Source organism: Cryptomeria japonica, chromosome 7 (genome assembly GCF_030272615.1).
Source record: "Cryptomeria japonica chromosome 7, Sugi_1.0, whole genome shotgun sequence".
In the NCBI taxonomy this organism is placed as follows: Eukaryota; Viridiplantae; Streptophyta; class Pinopsida; order Cupressales; family Cupressaceae; genus Cryptomeria; species Cryptomeria japonica.
The window spans coordinates 262173953-262198381 of record NC_081411.1 but is presented as its reverse complement, the minus strand read 5'-3'; the positions used below and the strand labels follow the sequence as shown (position 1 = coordinate 262198381).

The 24429-nt window shown below is 33.8% G+C and overlaps 1 protein-coding gene across 1 annotated transcript; it reads left to right on the top strand.

The window, feature by feature from the left end:
- Positions 1-17370: 17370 nt before the first annotated feature.
- LOC131030030 (leucine-rich repeat receptor-like serine/threonine-protein kinase BAM1) lies at positions 17371-21559 on the top strand. Its single transcript, XM_057960713.2, has 2 exons — positions 17371-20235; positions 21016-21559. Exons 1-2 carry the CDS (start codon positions 17409-17411, stop codon positions 21345-21347), a joined length of 3159 nt encoding a protein of 1052 aa, XP_057816696.2. The 5' UTR covers positions 17371-17408; the 3' UTR covers positions 21348-21559.
- The last annotated feature ends 2870 nt before the right edge of the window (positions 21560-24429 follow it).

Below are 24429 nucleotides of genomic sequence, written 5' to 3'. Positions count from 1 at the left end.
ATATTCAAAGTCATACTATATATTCTAGTCGGTTAGCACTACCGAATCATGTAGTCGGTATAAACAGAGAAGTCAGTACGCATAGTCTAGTCGGTTACAGAAGAAAGTAGTCATAGAACGCAATATACATCGAGTTGTCTACCGAGTATCTTTTTATGGCTACGGAGCAGTAAAGTTAACACACCGAGTTGATATTCACCGAGTGAAACATGTTATTAGATACATTGAACCTAGACATGCATATGAAATCGTGTTACAAGATCGAGGCACATCTAACCGTTATTACATTAAAAATTGCACTAGAAATTGTGTATGATTGTGAGGTCAATCTAACCAATGAAATATTTTGTTTAGTTATTCATTTGAGGAATCTTGTTTGTAAGATTGAAGTAATGAATTCGATCACCATTTTAAGAGATCTATATATACAACATTATTGAAGTGTATGTATGCGAAAAGGAAGACTGTTACAAAGACATAGAGGTCACCAAGAAGGTTTTCAGAGAACAGTCAAAGAATAGAGTAAATAGAAGGGTTTACTAAGTTACTATATGGGTTACTGAGGTATGCTATAAGCAAGGTAATCTTATTCTGAGCACATAGAATCTGCTATATCATTTCAGATGTAAAGTTGTGGATGTTTGTAATGATTTTATTGTAATATTGTGAAGTTGAAAGAGAAACCTTTAATAGGGTAAAAGACTCTAACCAAGTCCATAAATTGTAAAGCCTCTAACTAGGTGCAACATTTAGAATAAATATTGTAAAATCCTTTAGCAAGGTAGATCTAACATATCTTGTTACTCCTAACGGGGTAAACTATTAGAAATAGCTAAATGTAGCTCTAACAAAGCATTCTTTATTATTGTAGTAGTGAAGTTGTGGGTGCCATCCCCACCACAGTTTTTCTCTCTAACCATGAGTTTTTGCGTAACCAAAATATATGTGTTATGGAGTGAATCATGTATGATTGTTATCTATTTGTTTTAACTTTATTTTATGTTACTGCACTATTCTGTTTATGCATAACAATAAGGTTATTATTTAAGAAATGTTTTGAAGTACTGATTCACTACTCCCCTCTCAGTACATTAGCTTTCCATATTGGGCCTAACAAGTTGGAATTAAATAGTGGGGTATTGAAAGAAGATAAATTAAATTTTATGAATAAATTTAAGGATTAGATATTATTAGATTTTAGGAAAACTTGAGCAATAAACCATATTAAGCATAATAGTTGATAAAAGAGACAACAATAACAATTTAGAATGACATAAGGATCTATCTTGGGTTTACCCAATATAAGTTGCATCCACATAGAAACAATCATCCACTTCCTTTTTATTATCTAATGAAGAACAAGTTACAATTTTATTTGCTAGCTTACAAATTTTGGAATACATACAAAATATAATGGTTGACTCCTTTATTAAATAATGGCTAAATTTTTCTTTGAGTGTGTTGACCACAATCCTTTGGTTTGGGGTGTTGTCTTTAGTAGCTCCCTATAGAGGATTTCACCAGAAACAAAAATTGTGGGCTCCACCTCTAGGCCACCACCAAACCCATAGTCCCCCCAAGCCCAACAAGTGAAGTTTTCCCCCTACATTCTTCCATAATTGATTTAGAGGAAACATTTGTTTGACAAAGTCACCCAAATTTAAGCTTGACAATCTGATCATTTGTCATATACCAACAATCTCCCAGTTGGAGACTAGTGAATCTTTGCACTAGGAAATATCTCATTTAGAGATTGATCATATAGCAACACTAGTATACTTGTAGCTCCCATTGGCTTGATTCACTTATAATTGACTTGTTTCACATTTTTACTATTGTTATTTGTGTAGGCCAAGTAAAAACAAGAAGAAAACCCTAACTTATTGGTTTTATTAACATATCTATAGGGTTTTGGCTAGTGCCTATCTTTTTTAGCTTTCACTATTCATCTTCTAAAATTTATTATATGAAATGGTATGTGAGACGTATATATTTATTAATAGAATTAAGTATCAAGTTCTTCACTATATGAATGCCACTCTAACTATCATATAATAATTTATTCTCCTAATGATTTCCTAATTATTCGACAAACCATTGTAACCAAATAATTTCTTTACTAGTCTCAATGGCAGTGACATATTCCACTCCTATTGTGGAAAGTGCGGCCACCTTTTGCAATCCTAAAATCCAACTAACTAATGTTACACTTTTAGTAAACATATATTATTTGGGATTCCTTCTCCTATCAATATCACATTCTAAATTTGAATCAATATATTCATATAGATTAGAGTTGAGATATCCAAAACATAATTCTTGAGTAGTAGTAACTCTCAAATACCAAAGAATTAACATTTCTACACTCCAATGCTCTTTTCCAAGATTGTTCATATGCTTTCTCACAACTCCCACTACATGTGAAACATTTGACCTTGTAGACACCATGGTATACATCAATACACTAATTGCTAATGAGTATCAAACCTTGGATATTTAGTCGATATCCTCTTATTATTTTAGAAATGTCTATTTAAAATGACTAGGCAAAGGTCTACTAACTAGGTTTGCATCCTCCATTAAAATATTGTCAATAGGTTCTCTATGTTCTCACTTTGACACAATGTTATTATGTGATTTTGATTATCTATTATTATTTTAAAATTTATATTTTTTCATATTATACACGAAAATCCTTCATAGTAAATACCGTTTCCAATTTCTAATTAATCATATGTATATATTGCATATTAGGTCTAGTAATAAGCATACATTTAACACATAATAGTACTAGATAACATGTCTATTGAACTATCCAATTTGTTAAAATAGATACAATGATTAGAATGACATTTGTTGTAACTTGATTTATCCATAAAACTATAAAATTTTAAAAACCATTGTCAAGGTACTTTCTTTAAGCAACACAAGATTTTTCTTTAGCATGCACACTAAGTCCTCCTTACCATTGACGTATATCCCTTTATTGATATGAGATTGAGATTTTACCCTATGGATACAAACTTAAATATCAACTTTCTCTAGCATATCGTTAAGAACAATAATAATGTTTAGCAATAGTTCTAATAGAAGAGCTTAATGCTTTTGATTAATTTTTATTTTATTGCAATGAAACTGGGATTATGAATTGTGTATTTAAGATTTAGCTTTAATGATAGGAAAATGATAAATTTCAGCAAAACAATAAATTATAGAATAAAAAGGAAACAAGATAGATAAATAAAAAGGAACCTATAATTGCAATCTATTCATGAAAAGGCTAGATTTTTGCGTTGGGGGCCCTGGTCTAAGGTTTTCTATGCAAACAAAATGAAGTAGATTTGAGTAAGGATGTCTTGTAGGTATTTTCCAAAATTTGTCAAAAAGGTATCAAGAACATGTCCTAGGTGCCCTATTCTGGGGGTTTTCACTTGTTCAAAATATGGAATTATTTACAAACCTACTATTAGATCTGAATATGCACACATGAGAAAATGAGAAAGAATGGTTGTGTTGTATAGATCTTTGCCCAAGTCAAATCTGATGTTGGTGTTCACACCTCCACTACAACTTTGATTGATAAAAAATAAGACATTTTCCTTAGAAGGACAAAGTGTAAAACAATAATGGAAATGGTTCAGTTGACAATATAATACCTCAAATATGAAACCCTTTGCAAGAAATCTCACATGAAGCTTGATGTTTCTTGGAAGATGTTAATGCATGTATTCATAATGGAGTAACAAATTATAATTTATCATGATAGATGAAATAAAAATATAGACATGAATGCTTTTTTTATCCTTGATTGTATATATGTGCTAAATTGAATCTAATATGCTTGATTGAATTCTCATAGGATAAAAATTGTTAGTTAGAGTTTGGAATGAGAGATGGAGTACTGATTATATGAAACTTACACATTTTAAAATTTAATTTTTGGGGGAGGACTACAAAGGGAGAAAATTCCCTTTATTTTCAAATTTAACATATACAATACAATTTTTTCAGCCAAATTATTTAGGTTGGAGCCCTAGATACCCTCATTTTAGATAGGCATATTGGGATTTCTATTCCTAGTAGATTGGGATAAGAAAAAAGATCATGAATATGGAAATGCACCAAGAAAATAGAAATAGTCTTGAAATTGAGCACAACCAAACATAAATTAGGTGCACTACTTACTACCAGCAAGTGGGTCTAAACTAAATGTGAAATTGTATGGTGAGCCCATCATAATGGTTCCCATTTTTGGCCAAGTTAGGACAATAACATCAAAATTTTGGACCATATATTCACTTTAAAACACTTATCATAGTTGAGCCATTAATAATTTGTGAGACAGTTTGTGTAGATTCTATATATACATTTTTTAAATAGAAATAAATTATGAATCCTTTTACAAAAACTTTAATAACATATTTTTTATAGTAATAATCATGTTTTGAGAGTGTTGTTTATGTTGTCATGTATATTATTTTTTGTAGAAAGGATAAAATTATAATTTTAAACATGGTATTTTGGATGTGACCTAGGGAGCTGAAGGCTATTGGAGGTATTTATAGTACATTATCATTATCGACTAAGGAAGGTGGAGAATATCCATTAGAGGTAAGCTCCTATTGTGATCTTATGATAATATCTTGTAATCATAAATATTCATAAACTCGATTGATGTAGTTATCAATAATATCCTTAATCTTTATCAATAACAATAAGGAATATAGGGTACACATCGATGTAGTTTTTACTTTGTATGAATACCATCTATATGAATTAAATATATTATGTATATTTAAGACTTTAGAATGAAATCTATTATTCTATGAATTATATTATAAAATTCATAAAATTAGAAGAGACTAAGGGAGTAGCAAAATTGGTTAGATCATAATAGACAATACCTAGTAATATGGAGGATGAATTCACCACACTATATACTAAGCATAAGACATAAATAGATTAAAATATATAGAGCTTTTATAAAAAAAATCTATCCTTGGAAGATCTCAAAGTTACACTAGATATAGGAATTAAATTGTTTACTTAAATATTCTTTATTTCTAAAATTTCCTTTATAGAATATAATAAAGTAAGGAGGCTTTAAGGGTAATCCATTGTAGCTATCACTAAGTTGATTATTGATATACATATCTAGTAGCAAAGGGTTGGGATATTAATCCTATAGACAATTTTAAAAAAAAGGTGAATAAATATTGCAATATTAACTTATCTTTGTGATAGATATATTAAAATATGATTACTAAATCTTAGCTATCTATGTGATTGCACATCAAATAATTATAAAAAATAAGAAACCATAGAGACACCTAATTTATACGGAGACACCCTTCTAAGAAAACATTTGAAACTAGAAAGAGGAAAACTATATTATTAATCTTCACAATAAGTCATGCTAAAATACACTTTCAATATTGTCCACCTCAACAATACCTATTACAAGAACTCAACATCATAACCTTACAATTTCATGGATCCACTTTATAGAAAATTGTGAGAGGAAAACCACTATGGTATCTCGAAAGAAGAAGCAAGAAAATACTTAGAGAAACTCATGCCTAAGATAATATACTACCAACATATATAATAATAAAATAACATATTACAAATGACTCTAATATGGGTGTGTAAAATATAGCCACTAAATTATTTTTCTTCGCATATACTTTGTAACTCCTTGATGACTCTTTGAGTCACTCAACAAACAACCCTAGACTTTCTAAAATTTGGTGCTTGAAGTATAACTCTTCAAATTAATAAAATTGGATTCTTAAAAAGTATTTTCGCCCATTTTTTGTTATCTCTGTCACCATATCCATTGTCACATCTTAATGATGCAATTACAGTTTTTCATGTAATATAGATATTGAATATTTTCCTCTCATGTCCTTGGGAATAATTTCCAAGGAACATGGAGAGACATGAATAACATAGCAATGCAAGGTTAATTTCAAATATCCTAAAAGATAGATTTGCTAAGCTACCCCTATAACCATATATAAATATGGGCATTCATTCAAACTACCATTTCATCTAATTATTGTCTTAGTATGAAAACCAATATTGTCACTAAAAAAAGGGTGGATAAATTAGTCAATATGAATGAAAAAAATTACTAATAAAAAATAACATAAATAATCATGATTTACCCAAAACACAAGCATAGGTGAACCAAATATTATTTGATTGGAATAATATAAAAAATAAATAATTAGTTTAGTAACCATAACGATGTCTATAATTTAATGTTATTGATTAAAATATATGGGGAGGGGCCCCAAACCAATTTAGATCTAGCACTAACTATCTAAAATCAGAACTGGAACAAACTAGTCATTGAGATAGAAAAATAGGATAGTGAGCCAAATAGTAGTGCTGAAGCCAAACATGTTACACATTATTTTCAAATGGAGCTTTGAGACTTGTTAGTTAACATATTATCCTAAGAACACTTGTTACTTCTTGTTATGAGGAACAACTGTCTAATTACATCCATTATTACAATCAGAACAACTCTAACCCATAGCAAACGGTGGGTCAGCAACAATAAAGACAACAATATTACCATAAAAAATCATAAAATTAGGGATAACAACAATATGACTAGAAGAAAAAATAGAATTATTAAGAACATCGACTAGAAAGATATTAGACCTAGCACCACTTATTTTTTCATCATAAATTCGGTTTTGGAATTGAAAACAACACCTTTAAGAAAATTAGTAGTGCGATGGATAGGAGTAGAAGAAATCAGAATAGTAGATATCCCTACATCCTAAGACATCTTGAAGGAACTTGGAGGTGAAAAAATATGAGTGGGAAGTTTTGGATCCTGAGAAGTAGTAGCATTAGGAAAAATACTAAAATGAACACAAGAAACATTCTTCTACCAAGTTGAGGACTAGTACCTATAAGCACTATAGGAGCACTCAAAAGCTAAATGCCTAGTAGAAAATTAGCACCTGTAGAAAAATTGGATCACCTTACAGTCCACCAATTGACACTAAGATCTATTATCAACTTGTAGAATAACTTTTCAAGGAAAATATTTTGAAAGAACCACTTCAACAAAAATGCAAGAAAATGAAGTGTGACCAAAGACTTTGGTCACAAAGTCCACCTTTAAGAATATACATAAAAAAATTCCAATAGCTGCATAAGCTTCATCACATTAAAAATGAAGGGGAAGAGAAGGGAACCTTACCCACACAGGTAAAATTTTAGTTCCATCTTTCAAAGGGTTGAAAGAAGAAATCCATATACATATATAGAGGGGATGAGAATCCCATTGCCAAGGCCCATATTGTTGCAAACTTGAGTTGTGTTTCTTATGTTGTCATTGATGTCAAAATGTTAAGTGTGGATTTTGTAGTTAGTTTGGAAGTGAGTGTTTAGATGTTGCTATATTGTTTGGTGGTGATGTTCAGTAAGTATGAGGTATTTTTAAAAGGCTAGTACACTAGAAGTTTCAATATGCAGAAAAGAGAATTTAAATATCTTTATGGAAGAATGGTTTTCATTCCTCTAGATATTGATATTCATGGCCTATAGATTTGGATATAATTTCTATTCTCAATGGATGTTGCACTATCATTTATACAAGTTCTTAGTTGCCGAAATGATGCTGGTTGTGGTGGTTTGTTAACAATGAGGTTATCTATTATGACTGGTCTAGAGAATTATTTACATTGATCCACTATGGTGATTTAACTATTGCAACTTGGAGGACATGTTCATATGATTTATGTAGTATTTTTGGTCTGGGTGGCCAGATTTTTGTAGTTTATATATACTCTATTTATGGCCAACTTAGTTGGGGTTTTCATTGTAATTAATGAATTTTTGTGTGTTGTTGTGAATTATATGTGAATGATGTGAAAGTAGTAGAAGTGTGAATTTTAGTTTGTGATGAACACTAGTGATCATATCTTCAATACAATAGTGTGTTGAGATAGTAAATGAAGTCATAGAAGTTTGCTGTGATATTGATTTCTTGACACATTGGTAAAAGGATAGTTTCATGATTAGGAGATCTTGTTCATTTTAATTCATTATTCTATATACTTATTAGAAAGAAGTGAGCCCTTTGGTAGCCTATGTTTCTCTTTATATCTTGTCCTGAGATTGTGTGTCTTAGTATTGCAAGTCATTTGTATCTTTTCCTAGGATTGTGTGACTTACTTTTACAAGTTAAATCAAGTGTAGTGAGATCCTTGGCCTTGAGCCTAAACATTTATAATCAATTATTGTTATTATGATTGTGACTCTCACTATGGTTTTTCCCTTCTTGGGTTTTCCATGTAAATCTAGTGTTCTTGTGTGTGTTTTTCTTTGTGCTTTCATATTTCATACTTCCAAAGATAAGTTATTTGTGATTTGAAAGAAAATATTATAATAAATTTCTTCAAGGTCTAGAATTATTTAGCCTCCCTCCCCCTCAGTCCTATGGTGTGTTCAATAATTCGTATTAAAGAAAGGTTCTTGTGAGATAAACTTAATCACTTGAGGAAGGTTTGAGATGGTGCAAGAAGTTTAGATTGGAAGGTACCAAGGTTTGATTGCACAAGTTACTCTACTTGGAATTAATAGATGGAATATCATTTGAATTCTCTCCCATTTGAAATATGGGACATTATCAAGATTGGTTATGGTCCTCCATAAGGTGGTTCTACTAATTTGCATGAGGTCAAAAATCATTAAAATAATATCAAGGAAAGTAATATACTTGTTTTTTATTAGGATAAACAGGTTTTGAGGGGACCAAAAACCTCGTACAATAGGTTTTGAAGGGACCTGAAACCCTCAGATTTTACACAAATCTGATACCAACAATGGGACACTACAAGAAAATAGATCAAAGACACCCAACAAATAACACTAAAAAAATACCAACCAGATTACAAAGATAGCACAAAACAAACCATGCTGGCAGAACCAACAGATCTTAAACCACTAGTAGATCTCAAAGATAGAGAACAAGGGTATGACTGGCACCCTCAACCAACAAACAAGTTTTTCCAAGACACCCTTAACCTGAAGTAGAATCCTCAGTAGATCATTAGCAAAAACTGATCCTAATCAAAACCAAAGACTAGGTAGACTGGGCTCTTGAAAATTGCTAGCATCTAGCCTAGCCCTACAAAGAGAATAATACATAGGGTTTTTCTAGGCTCCCTCAACCTTAATAGTGGGTTTAATAGGGCTCCCACAACCAGATAGGGTTTTGAAGAGTCACCTAAAACCTTTAGCCCAAAAAGACTTGAAAAGCCCTCAAGCATAACCAATAGCATCCACCTCCACCTCAATAGGAGCTAGGTCACCTCAAGCAAAAACCATCTCCCCCTTTATAGAAGACATGCCCACATCAATAGGAAATGCTAGAGAAACCCTAAAATGTACATTAAAGATGATGAAGCACCAAGCCTTGGAGCTACGAACATGAAGGTCACTGAGACCCTCCAAAAAACAAGATCCAAGATAAGCATAATAAGCATCAAGAAGATTAAATCCCAAACTTAGAGCCAAAAAGGGTTTTAAAAAGGCTCACTTAACCTTGTTCTACATCAAAGAGACAGGGGCTATAATGTAGTAATCAAATCCAATAAAATCCACCCCATAGGGATTTAATAGGCTCTCGAAACCCAAAGCACTAGGTTTTAGCATGGCTCCTAGAACCACAACAACAAAAAACCAAAGACGTTGTTGAAAGGAAGCAACCATCTAAAGTCTATCCCTATAGCTGCTCACAAGAAGAAAGACAAAGCCTAAATCGACCTCAAAAGGAGTCAAGTTCACCTCAATAGACAACAAAGAAGACTCCCCATGAGTAAAAAATAGTGACAAAGGCATGAAAAGGCCAACAACCCCAAAACAACATCCAACAGGGCACAAATCTAGAGCTCCAAAAGACCTCTGAAAAACCACACCCCCAAGATAAACTAGGGACCAAAAAGAGGGCAACAACATCCCTTAGAGAGAACAGCCCCCAAAAATAAAAAAGGGGCCCCATAAATCCACCTTATTCTGAGGGCAAGGGAAGGGAGTGGTTCTCACCAAACTAGTCGGACAAAAGATAATACAACTCCACCAAACACTGGCCTACAAGAATTTATGAGAAAACTGCCACCCATCAAAACCAATGCCCTATGACTTGCCAAATCGCCAGATCTGGCTAGAAGAACCCAAGCGTCCAATGCCAGAATCCTAACCAAACCGCCATATGGGCTTTCAGCAAAACATACCCTCCACAAAACAAACTGTGACCAGCCATAGGGGAACAAAGCCACGGTGGAGAAAAAAAGGAGGGGGGAAAAGGAGTAATATATTTGTTATTAGTTTTAGTGACACAATGTTTCTTAAGATCAATGGATGGAAAAGTGCAAAACAAATTTTAAATAAATTGAGAAACATTTCTGAAGGAGACAAGAAGACCAAGCATGTCAAATTACAGAATCTAAAGCATAGACTTGAGACACTGAGGATGTATGCAGATGAAAACAATGAAAATTACATGGAATGACTGAATGAGGTTGTCAATAAAATCAAAGGTATTGGTGGAACAATGGAATAAAGTGAAGTTGTAGGAAAAGTAATTAGTACACTATTTGAAAGTTATAAATGTAAGGATTTTTTCATTGAACAAAGTCATGATTTGGATAAATATTCTCTAAATAAGTTCTTTGGTGTTCTCTCTACCTTTGAGATTGTAGAACTTTGTGAGCAATGCAATTAGATGAAGGAAGCAACATTCAAATTTATCAAGAAGATTGAAGCTGAACTTGAGTCAAACAACATCAATAACATGGATGAATTGGAAGAAAATTGTGTGAGAAGACTAGAGAAATGATCAAGGAAATAAAAAGGTATGTTTCCCTTTAAATATTTTAACTATGGAAGGATTGGTCATTATTCTTATAGGTATACTTTCAAGAAGAATAATTATTAAAGGGTAGATGATAATAAGAAGAGAAAATATAATTATAGGAGAGATGATAGAAGCAAAAGAATAGATGACAAAGATAATTCTAAAAAGTGTTAGTGTTCAATAGATTCCTACTCCTATGAAAATGAATATGGTGATGACTTAAATGAAGAATCAATGTTTTTAGCCATAGAAGAAAAGGATAGTGAAAGGTCTAATACTCTACATGATGGAAATGATAATGGAAGTTTAATGACTATGAAGAATATTCTATATAATAAAGTGGAACCTAAAGATTGTATAATTGATTCTAGATTCTCAAGTCAAATGACAAGTGATAAAAAGATGTTTAGAGACTTTGAAAAGTATGATGGTGGATCAATAAATGTTTCTAGTGAGTAGATTGGACTAGTTTGTGCCAAAGGAATGATAAATAATGTAAGCATATAATAGATGATGTTTATTATGTTAAGAAAGAACTTGTGCATACTATTGTGTATATTCTTAACAAGGTACAAGTAAGAGTGAATCATACAAAGAAACCTTATGACCTATGAAATGGAAGAGCATCTACTATCAAGTATTTCAAAATATTTGGAAGTACCACATAAGAAGAGATGAAGAAAACTTGGAAAAGTTAAATACAACATTAGATGAAGTAATATTCTTAGGATACCCTACAAAGAGAAAAGATTACCAATGTTACAATATTAAAGTGATGAAGATTGCAGAGAGTATGAATGTCAAAGTGAGTGAAGAATGAAATCATGTTGCGACTGAACCTGAGATTGAGATAGAGGATGCTTTAGTTGCTATGGAAGAAAAGGAAGTTTTGAAAGAGAAGGAAGAGAAAAATGAAGAAGAGAAGGAATCCGAAAAAACACCTAGGACACCTACAAAATATGTGCAAGAGAATCATTCTCAAAAAGATAAAATTATTGGAGATAGAGACAAAGATGTTCAAACAAGAAGAAAAATGATTGATACTAGTGAATAATCAAATTTTAATTTTTTTGTCTCAGGTGGAGCCATTTTTTTTGGCAGAAGATTGTAAAGATGAATATTGTCTAAAGTCTATACAAGGGGAACTGAATGAGATAGAAAATAACTAGACATGGGAACTGGTACCTACACTAGTGGACAAGAATGTGATAGGAGAAAAGTGGCTGTTTTGGAATATGTTGAATAATGATTAAATGTTACAATGAACAACACAAGATTTCTTTATAAAATATATTCACAATTTGAAGGTATAGACTTTGATGATATGTTTACTCTAATAACTAAGATGGAAGCTATAAGGATGTTTCTTTCAATTATTTCATATTAGAAATTTATGGTATATTTGATGGAGGTCAAGTCAGCATTATTGAATGGAGAACTTGAAGAAGTGGTGTATATCGAACAAATAGATGGGTTTAAGTTGTCAAAAGATCTGGATTTGTTCTATAGACTCAAGAAGGTACTTTACAGACTCATGCAAGATCCTAGAGCTTGGTATGCAAGGTTAGATAAGTATTTGTTCTAGCAAAAATTCAACAAAGGTACAATAGATAGTAATATTTATTTTGAAGTTAAAGGTATTTGTTTTTTTGTATGTTGATGATATCATTTTTGGAGGTAATGATAGTGTTTGTAATAGATTTATCAAATAAATGAAGAAGGAATTTGAGACATCAATGATTGGTGATATTCCTTTTTTCTTGGTCTTCAAGTGACATAGTTAGAAGAAGGTAATTTTATTTCTAAGACCAAGTATCAAGGAGATGTTGAAGAAGTTTGGTATCTAGGATTGTAAGCTAGTTGAAATTCCTATGGCTACTGGCTGCAAGCTAAGTAATGATGATGGATCTCTAAAAGTTGATAACAAATAATATGTGTATGATTGGAGGGTTGTTATATTTGACAACTTTAAGACCAAATATTATGCATGTTGTCTATTTCATTACCATATATCAAGATAATCCAAAGAAATATCATGATCAAGTAATGAAAAGGATATTCAGATATTTGAGAGGGACTCTAGATTTTGGTTTATGGTACAAGAAGGATGATGATTTCTCTTTGAGGGAATATACAAAAACTAATTACCTAGCCAGATTTTTTGATGACAGAAGAAGTACAAGCGGTGGTGCATTTTTCTTCAGAGATGGATTGGTCTCATATTTGAGCAAAATAAATATTTGGTATCTTTATCTACTACAAAGGTAGAATTTATTACAACAACACCTTGCCGCACTCAGGTCATGTGGATGAAGCCGACTCTTAGAGATATCAAGGTTATGTATGATGAGGCAATTCCTATTATGTGTGATAATACAAATGCACTTAACATTTCAATCTATCTAGCCCACCTGGGGAGCACAGGAGCAACGTTCAACTTGCATGTGTTGAGCATATAGCTAGCGTTCGTTCTGAGCCAGGATCAAACTCATTTTTTGAGTATGATTCTTTCCGATACAGTAGGCATTGAACCGACTGAACCTCAGCCTAGCGAATAGTAATGCATTCATGGACTAAACACATTTTTATTAAGTATCATTTATTAAGAGAGAAATTTTTAGAGAAGGAAGCTAAATTGGACTATGTGCCTAGATAAGATTAGATTGCAAACTTCTTTACTAAGGCAATGGCAAAGGAGATCTTTGAGTATCCCAAGCAAAAGTTAGGGGTTATCGCCCCTCTTTCTTCAAACTATCCATGCATAGAAGTGGTACATCTTTTTTAGAGGGAAAATAAAATATTATCTTTTGTCTTGTAGACTGATGTGTTGGCTTCTCTTATGGGGACCAATTAAGGTTGTAGTTATCCATATCAGAGGGAGTATTGCTGTTATCAGAGTTCTTCCCAGAATGGAGAGAGAGAGAGAAAGAGAGAGAGAGAGAGAGAGAGAGAGAGAGAGAGAGAGAGAGAGAGAGAGAGAGAGAGAGAGAGAGAGAGAGAGAGAGAGAGTTGTTGTTTGCAATATTGCACCATTTGTCCTGGATGTCAGAAGAAAAGAGAGACAAATACAATAATTATGGTAAAGATACAAATGGAATAAGTCTATTTCTGATTAGTAGTAGAAGTGTTTCCATCAATAACAAAGCAGGAGATTGTTGGAAACATGAGTTGTGTTGTTGATATTATCATTGATGTCACCATGTCTAGTGTTTTCATTGATGTCACTTTATGAAGTAGGGATGTTGTTGTTGGTCTAGAACTGAGTGTTTAGATTTTTCAATGCTATTCGATGGTGATATTGTGTAAGTATGAGGTATTTCTAGATGACTAGTGTAGTGGAAGTTTCAATATGCATGAAAACATATTCAAATCTCTTTATGGAATAATTCTCTACATTCTTCCAATTATTGATGTTCATGGCCTACAAATTTGGATATAATGTACATGTTTTATGGATGTTGTACTCATATGTTTTCATGTTCTCAAATACTCTGATGATCTAGTTGGTTGCATCAATTAGCTAATAGTGAGGTTATCTATTAGGATTGGTTTGAAGAATGCTTTGTATTTATTTTTTATGGTGAGTCAAGTGTTTCATCTTGGAGGACATGTTCATATGGTTTATGTAGTATTAAAATTAAAATTTATAGTGTTGGTTTGATCGACAAGTGAAGTTATGATGTTCTATGTTTTGTGTTGTCAACTGTGGTAGTCTCTAATTGACTTTGGTGGAGTATTTTATTTGGATCAATAATCATTGGTCCAAATATGTATTAGAGTTTCAACAACCATAGCCTATTTATCATGTTCAAAATAAAAAAGCACCACAAAAAAGGATTTGGTAGAGCAATAAAGCTCTATTTTACCCTCAACTAGAGGAGACCAAACCTCCTAAAGCCGAAGGTGAAAATTGGGAAGACAAGGCAAAAAATGAAGAGACTTATAGATTAAGCCATGCTTGGAAAAATTTAAAGTTAAGAAAATAAGATTTGTTAAAATTTGATGCCTCAAGGTTAAATTGGTGTTCAATAGCATGCATAATTTATGGCTATAAATGAAGGAAATATTATTATCATGTGTTTCTTTTGTTCATAAATACAATTGAACTCATGGGAAAGTTCTACATATAGTATTGTAATTAGCAACTTAAATTTGATATAAGAAACAAGTTAAGCTTGGGCGGCGATTATAATACTATATGAATGATGTACACTAAATCTTTATTTCTACCTCAGAAAATGGTCCACGTCTTATAAGCCCATTAATATCCCTATATTTCATGGAATAATATAAAGTAGACCTTCACTTATTTCTCATTATGTATATGCATGTACAATGACAAAAATATGATGAAAAATGGTCAGACTAGAAGAACCATGGTTGGTTAATTCTAGTTCATGACAATATACATTTGGAAGACTTCATAACACTCTATTCTATTATATGCCCAATCAACTCTTCATTCACATTGGAATGCTCATAATGCTATGCCAATTGTAGCCACAAATTTATGTAAATTTAAGGTAATTAGCAACTTGGTATTTGAACATCTATGATGTTAGAGTAGTTGGTAGGCTTTCCTTAGAGGATGCCAATGATCAATGCCATAGCTATTGTCATATCCTAGGGAATAGTTAATATTCATCTAGATCACTGAATTAAAATACTACCTACGAATATCCTAGATGTGATACAAGATTAGTTGATTGGGTTGTTACCACTACTTTGTAGGTAATGAAAATTGAAGTTGGCCATTATATTGTGATGGCTAGTAGACAACCACCTATAGCATGGAGGTGGTTGATGTTAGGTGCTACCTATTGATTGAAGGGCTTATATTATAATACCTTGAAATCTATTGGTTGGTACATATGTTAAATAGTAGTCCTTCTTTGGTGCCCAAAGACTTCTGGTTGTTGTCGTAGGGTCTATTAGACTTAAAATCAATCAATTTCAAAGGGTCCACTACTTAAGAAAATATATCTTGTGCCTATATGACCATTTGGGCTCAAAGATTAATCCTTGATGTAGTATGGGATGATATGGACCCCATTTCCTAGTTGTTCAATGATATTTTATAATCCCATCAAGTTGAGGTTGGACCCTTGGTTTAGTATTGGATACACTAAAGTCCTATTCCTAGTCATTCCCTTGAGAAATGCATACTTCACCGTTCACCTAAGCCCGTAACCTTGATCCCATCACTATAAGGTTATTGTTTGGGATAGCTTGTTAGGTCCACTTTGTTGGGGTGGATGAGACAGTGACCCACTTAGTTTTTTGTGTTTTGAGTCAAGTAAACAAATCTTTGACATTCAAATTTCTATGCATGACCAATCAAGCTCTTTTTGTGTTTTAGACTGCAGGAATCGAGTATAGCACCCCCCTATAGACAACAATGCACTATATAAACTTTTTAACATGACTGGTGATGCTAGCACAACACACCCACTAGTACCACATGGGCTGGAGGGAGAGTAGACCTCATGACCTTGTGCCTTACCACTAGAAGCTCCCACCAATCGAGCTATGCTCCCATCCCATGACCAATCAACCTCTTATTCTTCATTGAGTTCTTGTAAATTTTGAGCACTACATTGATATTTCTAATTTTACATCGTGATAAATAAGATCACATTCACATTCACTTTATGAATTAAAAATGATTTCTATTATTTTACTAATTCAATTTCAAAAGGGTAAAATATCTCATTACTATTTTTATAAAATGATGCATTTTGCAATTTGAATGTCAATAATTTCTTTTGAATCTTTATAAAATCAACTTTGCGAAAGACTATTTTTTAGAACAAGATGAGAAGAACTTGTCCGACTCAACACTTTGCCAAATGAGTTGACAATGGTGGTCAAAAGGTTTCAGCACAATAAAGGCAATTAATAAAAGTCTTCCCAAATAACAACTAGAAAAGCTCTTTTTTCAAAGGCAACATCGTCGTCAGTCGAAGATTGGATAACCGAAAAGAAAGGACAAAGAAAGTATGGGGCCGTGTTTAACAATAGCTTCCACATTGCTGTCTTCAGACAAGCAAAACACCATGAATTGATTTAAACCTTCTATAGACATTAATATAATTATGTCGTCTTATCCTGTGTTTAAAAGCCAGCAAATTAAAAGAGGTTTCTACATATAGAAATAAATATCATTATGTCGTCTTATCCTATGTGTAAAAGCCAGCAAGTTAAAAGAGGTTCCTTTACATTTTATTGTGAATGTATTCTCCTCTGTTGACAGTCTATAGCAAACAAAATATTTTAAATCTTAACATGGAGAAGATGATAGGCGGCGAAAAATGATAATAGCAATGGAATTAGGCATCCACACGTGAGTGGTGGAAGCCTATTTAATGTCATTACTTTTGGATAGAATAGCATAACACAACAGGAACGTGATACCATTTGATCTTGTTAAAGTTTGAAATGATTGCATGATTAGTACGAAAGAGCATTAGAATCGGTATCTACTACCCATTAAGACCAATGCAGAGATTTATTAAAGAGAGAGATGGCTAAGTTGCTGCATCAAAGTCCAGTCCAAGGCAGCCAATCTCAGTATGTCTGTTCAAGCTTTTCTAATGACCTTCTTTTAAGTTTTCTAAAACCTGTTGGGGAGTATCTTCTTCTGACCATGCCAAAATATAGTAGAGTTTCCTTTAGTTTTCTCCTTCTGGTGATGATGGTTATGGAAGGAGGAGAGGCAGGGGCAGCAGATGGCTTTTCAGGGCTATCTGCCGAGGCCCATGTCCTGCTTTCCCTGAAGAAATCCATTCTTGTTGCAGAAGGGTCGCCAGATGTTTTAAGCAACTGGAAAAGTGAGGCCAATTCAAATTCAACTTCCCATTGTTGGTGGAAGGGGGTCCAATGCGATAAATCTTTTCGAGTTGTTGGGCTTAATATCTCTCGCATGAAATTGCTTGGCTCAATTTCACCCGAGATTGGGAAGCTAGTCAATCTTGTGAATCTCACGCTTTCTTCAAATAATTTCACCGGTCCTTTACCTATGGAAATCACCCATATTCCTAACCTTAGAACTTTGAATCTCTCCAAAAATCTCTTTAATGGGACCTTCCCCTCCGGCATTTCCAAATGTAAGGACTTGCAAGTACTGGATGTTTACGATAACAACTTTACAGGGCCGTTGCCTGTGGAGTTAAGTGAGCTCAGCAAGCTGCAACATGTGCACTTTGGAGGCAACTTTTTCTATGGCAAGATCCCAATTGAATACTCAAGGCTGGGAAGTTTGAAGTACCTGGCACTGAATGGGAATGAACTTACTGGGACAATCCCAAGTGAGTTTGGCGAACTTGTTATGTTGAAGCAGCTATATCTTGGCTACTATAATGCTTACCAGGGAGGTATTCCTCCTGAGCTTGCGAAGCTGACAAATCTTGTTGTATTGGATTTGGCGAATTGTACTCTTTCTGGGCCTATTCCTCCTGAGCTAGGCAAACTGAGGTTTCTGGAAACCTTGTACCTGCAAGTGAATGCCCTCTCTGGTCAGATTCCTTCTAGTTTGGCAGAGCTGCCAAGCATAAAAATTGTGGACTTGTCCGACAATGATCTCACAGGCCAAATCCCTGAAGAGTTTGAAAGGCTACACAGCTTGAAGCTGCTGAATCTGTTTAAGAACAGGCTCCATGGAATTATTCCCTCTTTCATAGCAGAGCTCCCCAACCTTGAAGAACTTGGGCTATGGAAGAATAACTTCACCGGCCAGGTTCCTCAAGATCTTGGTAAGAATTGCAGACTCAAGCACCTCGACTTGTCCATCAACAGGTTGACTGGTTTGCTACCACCTTATCTCTGTAAGAGCGATAAACTCGAAACTCTTGTTATACTTGAGAATTTTTTCTTCGGCCCCATTCCCCAATCTCTAGGCAACTGCAGGTCACTAAGGAATGTGCGTATGGGAGAAAATTTCTTCAACGGTTCAATCCCAGATGGCTTCTTGAATCTTCCCTTTCTTGGCATGATTGAGCTGCGTGATAACGATCTCACTGGAGGTATACCCACATCCATTTCTGTTACTCTGAATTTAGAACGTGTCAATTTATCCAACAATAGACTAAGTGGCCCTCTTCCCCCAGCTATAGGCAACTTGCTTCATTTGAAATCCCTTCTACTTAACGGTAACATGTTTAGTGGGAGTATTCCAAGCCAGGTGGGTAGACTTATGCTGCTGACTACATTAGATTTGAGCAACAATCAATTGTCTGGACAAATACCTCCTGAGATTAGTCATTGTGGGTCTCTAACTTTCGTGGATTTGAGTACAAATCACCTGAGTGGGAACATTCCATCAGAAATCACTGGGATGCATTATCTCAACTATCTTAACATTTCGAGAAACAATTTAGTTGGGAACATTCCTAAACAAATTGGGGGCATGCAGAGCTTGACTTCTGTAGACCTGTCCTTCAACAATCTATCTGGTTTGGTACCTCAGAGTGGGAAATTCATTTTTTTCAATGCATCTTCCTTTGTAGGAAATCCAGGGTTGTGTGGGCCCTCTTTAACTCAAGCTTGCAACCAATCTTCTCAATCCTATAGGGAAAACAGTACATTTAAGTTTTCCTCTACAGCTAAATTGCTTCTGGTGATTGGGTTAATGATTTGCTCTTTGGCTTTGGGTGTTCCTGCCATTTTCAAAGCCAGAGCCCTCTGGAAGGACCATTCTTCAACGACATGGAGACTAACCGCTTTCCAAAGGCTCCGTTTTTCCTGCGAGGATGTGCTCGATTGCCTCAAGGAGGAGAATATCATTGGGAAAGGTGGGTCAGGGATTGTCTATAAGGGCATAATGCCTAGCGGAGAACAAGTTGCTGTCAAGAGATTACTAGCTGTTGATAAAGCCAAAAGTAGGTGCAAGGTCAAGGTCAGGGTCAGGGGCAGGAGCACAGGTAGAGGTTTCTCTTTTGATGATTATGATCATGATCATGGATTCAACGCAGAGATTCGAACTTTAGGTAAAATTCGGCATCGGAATATAGTGAAACTGCTTGGATTTTGTTCCAACCAGGAGACAAATCTACTAGTTTATGAATACATGCCAAATGGAAGCCTAGGAGAGCTACTACATGGAAGAAAAGGCGAGTACCTGCAGTGGGCGATAAGGTACAAGATTGCCATAGAGGCTGCAAGGGGCCTTTGCTACCTTCATCATGACTGTTCTCCCCTCATTGTGCACCGTGATGTCAAGACCAACAATATTCTTCTTGCCTCCAATTTAGAAGCCCGTGTAGCAGATTTTGGACTCGCCAAATTCCTTCAAGATTCTGCTGCCTCTGAAGGCATGTCCTCCATAGCAGGCTCCTATGGCTATATTGCTCCAGGTGTGTTTTCTACGCTTAGAATGACCAACGTAGATTTATTAACACAATAATACATTATACTTCTAAGAAGCAATAATATAGATTTGTACTTTTAAATCAATTTTTAGCAAAGGTAATTCTTTTAAGGTAAGATATGTATGTTTTGTTTGTAGTACAGTTAAGTGGATCTTTCAAAACGTATCTGTTAGTTTCATATTATTTTAAGTTATCTTTAGAATCATAAATAGAATACCCGATATTTTAGATATAAAAGGATCCATTTCTATTTTCATATTTATGTTACAACAATTCTGATGCCTCTTCAACATTATGAGTGTTCCTGGCCAGTTTAATTGACCTATTGGATTGTCGGTTGTTTACATTACTATGTTGTCATCATACTATCTTTTCTCTTTTTATGTTTTCTTGTATCAATTGTGGAATAGCTTTTCTCTTGCTATTTATGGACTTCAGTCATCTCTAGACATTACAAGAATTTATTCCTCAATCTATGTTACTTTTAACTTTTCTTACTGTTTACTTTATCTTTTCGAGAGCTTTCTTTCACAGTGCATTGACTAACTTGGTTGATATGCATATATCATTTGAGGACACTAGAATAATTTTTTTCCCCCATTTTAATCCCTTTTCTGGAAAGTGTTTCTTTCTCAGCATAGCATACTTTTTCTCTCCGTTCACTAGGTTCATTCGTAGACAGTAAAATAATTTCTTTCCTGAATTCTCTTCTCTTAACATAATTATCTTTCAACTTGTCCACTGACATCCCTATTATGACATCAGAATATGCCTACACCCTTCAGGTCGATGAGAAAAGTGACGTGTACAGCTTTGGAGTTGTCCTACTGGAGTTAATATGTGGGAGAAAGGCAGTGGGCGAATTTGGGGAAGGAGTGGATATTGTTCAGTGGGTAAGAAAAATGACCGATTCTTCAAAAGAAAGAGTTATGGAAATCACAGACAGCAGGTTGTCCAGCGTCCCTTCGGAAGAGGTGATGCATGTTTTCTATGTTGCCATGCTCTGTGTACAGGAGCGTAGTGTAGAAAGGCCTACCATGAGGGAAGTTGTCCATATGCTGACTGATCTCCCAAACTCCAAATGGCTCAAAAAATAGCTTCACTTGCACCAGCTAAATATCCATTCTCTTGTATATATTATGGTCTTGATAGTGCTATTCAGAGTAGATGTTGGCACTTATAAGGTGCGCACCTCCTTGTGACAGCGCTGGTCTTGTGGTAGCCTATCTGTGTTTATAAAGTAGTTATAACTTTTTCTCAATAAATCTATGAGGTCTCTCACAGGTGTGAATATAAATTATTTGTGCTATCATATTTTTATGGCTGGGATTCTCTTTCGTCCATAATAAATGTTCTCAACAAATATCACCCTTAAATTGCGAATGTATTTGTGAATATTTTACATAGTTTACATTGTTAACATATAAATAATAATGGGTTAGTTATATATATCAAAGAGTCTTTAGAATTTCCAAAAGTAGTAGTGATAGAGTATTGCATTTAATGTAATCAGAGTTCGATGGTGTGACAAAAGATTATCCAATATTATGGGTGACTTAATAATTACATAGTCAAGTTCTCTATTCATTTAGAGGTAACTGAATGGCAATCTATGAAAATGGACTGACAATAGACTTCCAATATGCTAGACATTAATTTTTTTATTATAATGGATAAATTGTAGAAAGCAAAGACATTGTAATGCAATGTCAAAGCAAACTCTCTTCTACATTTGATACTTTAATAATCTTCGAGGATGTTTATATATAATCTTGTAGTCTTATAAATTTACTCAACTTGACACATAATGGCATAAATATCAATGGTATTTGAAACTTGTTGTCATCCAAAAGATGAATGTAGAGATAGTGGATTGATGAATCTCATGTAGTTCACGTCATAAAAAATTTTGAGTCCAAAGTACCATGACATGTGTTGCTTTGTTGCTGCAGATAGTAGAAGCCTACCACAAGTAATGAATAATGAAATTCAGTCAATGTGTATTAACGTAATGGTTATTAGAAACCAAATATGTCATTGATATGGGCAATTCTTCTTTTAAATTGAATGTAGTCTTGATGATTTGGTCTAAAACAACCAGTCCAATCACTATAAGAAATGTGTAATTATGGTATAATAGTAGGATCTATGGTGACTAAAATTAATTGTTATATAAATTAAAATTTGAAAATAAAAAAAAAGAATTAAAAGAAGTTCCTACATTAGATATCTTGTATAAGTTATTTGTGAGAACGAGGCTTAAAAACAAGGGTAGTTTGATAGAATCACCCTTTCAACTAGCAACCAACATTAGAATTCCATGAACACATAGATAGGCTTCCAAAATTAATTAAATGTATATTTTTCTTCAACCTCTATCAATCACGACAAATCGATTAGATTATACTCTTATTTACGATTCTTCTTACACCTATAATTCTCCTTGAATGTTATTTAATCTTCATCTTGACTTTCTATGGAGCTTGTACAAATTCCCAAATTCAAGATGAGAATGCTCCACCCAACACTCTCTCCTTTAGAAAAAAATATAATAGACTTTCTTCTTAGTATGTCTTGATTTATGAAGTTCATATTATGACTCACAAATCCATTAGTAGGAAAGCGCTCCGCCTACTAATTTGCTTCCTACTCTTTTCTTTTACTAGATTCATTCTAAAATAACAGACCATCTATGATACGAACTAGTGTTGCAATGCTACAACATCTAAATGAGAAATATCCAATTATATAGTATCAAAAATTATTTTTACCAATACCTAGGTGTTGTCATTGATGTCAACCCTCAATGTTGTGTTGCCATTAATGTCTTAGGTGTAGTTGTGGCATTGATGTGTGTTGAGATGTTTCTTAAATTAGATAATGAATTTCATGGTTGGATGTTAACCATCAATTTTGTGTCGATGTTTATATTGTGTGTTGTGGTGTCATTGGTGCTTGCATTCATACTTGTATATTGATGATAATGATAATGTTGATGTATGGTCAAGAATAGTGATGCTAATAATGGTGATTGGATGTCATGCCTTGTTTGTTGTTAATGGAGATGTTATCATGATGCTATCATATTAAGATGAGGATTAGAAACATTAATATGATGACCATAAGTATTAAGATGAGGATTAGAAGTATTTTGATGAAGTAGATATGATGTTGATGGTGTTTTGCATTCTTCAAGTTGTCACTCTATTTCTCTTGTTTCTCCTGAGTTAGAAAATGGTGTTACAAGAATGTTTTGGCTTTTGGAGGTTGGTGAAGTATGAAAATGCAGAAAAATGCTATGATGACTATTGAGGATAATGTTCAGTATTCATCCACGTTTGAATATATGGTCATGCGATTTGAGATTTCACATGTTTTTGTAGTGGATGTTGCTCTTCCATCTTTTTCAGGAAACTAATGTTCTCACAAAAGCTTTCGAGTGAACACAATAGGTTAGTAGTTTGGTTGGTTTTCAGGACTGGTTTAAAATTTGGGGGATGTGCTTATATTGTCTATGTAGTGTCTTAGTTGAGATTTCAAATGATAAAGCATACCACAAATATGTTTGATAATATTCTATCTCATGATCGTGTTGTCGTGCTCTGTAGGTGTAAAGAATTTATATTTTTTTTATTGTACCATCTTGTTTTCTCATGGAAGTGTATTAGAATATTGTTGAGTGTTCATGGAATGCCTTTGTGTGGTCTGAATGATAATAGCTAATAATTTTGGTGTTACCTTTTGTCTAGAGTTGGTTTTTCATGGTATTTTTTGGTTGTCTGGTAGAGAAAGCTCATTCTCATGCTTATGCTATACATTTTATGGGTTTGTGATAGTATTGGTGGTTGTTTTGTGTTTCCTTTGCACCCTATTATCTCTCAATTTGAGTTGCATTGAGTAATTTCATTTGATGTTGTGTTTTTGAGCTAATTAGGAAAGTGCTACACATTGCCCTATTGCTGACTTGGGATGGTGTCAATTAGCATATTTGATGTTCTAGGTTGCATGGAAAGATATAATAAGATGTGTTACTTCCACTCTATCTCCTAGATTGAACATCTTTCAAAGTGATAGATTATTACTTATCTCTTGTTTTGGCTGACCTAATTTGATGTTTCCTTCTTTTCTATAAGTTATATATATAGAAGATCAAATAAGTTGCAAGAGTGTGAAGTGTGT

Coding starts and splice junctions, on each gene's coding strand:
- LOC131030030 (XM_057960713.2), top strand. CDS start 17,409: ATGGCTAAGTTGCTGCATCAAAGTCCAGTCCAAGGCAGCCAATCTCAG. Junction 20,236..21,015: donor CTATGGCTATATTGCTCCAG/GTGTGTTTTCTA, acceptor TTATGACATCAG/AATATGCCTACACCCTTCAG.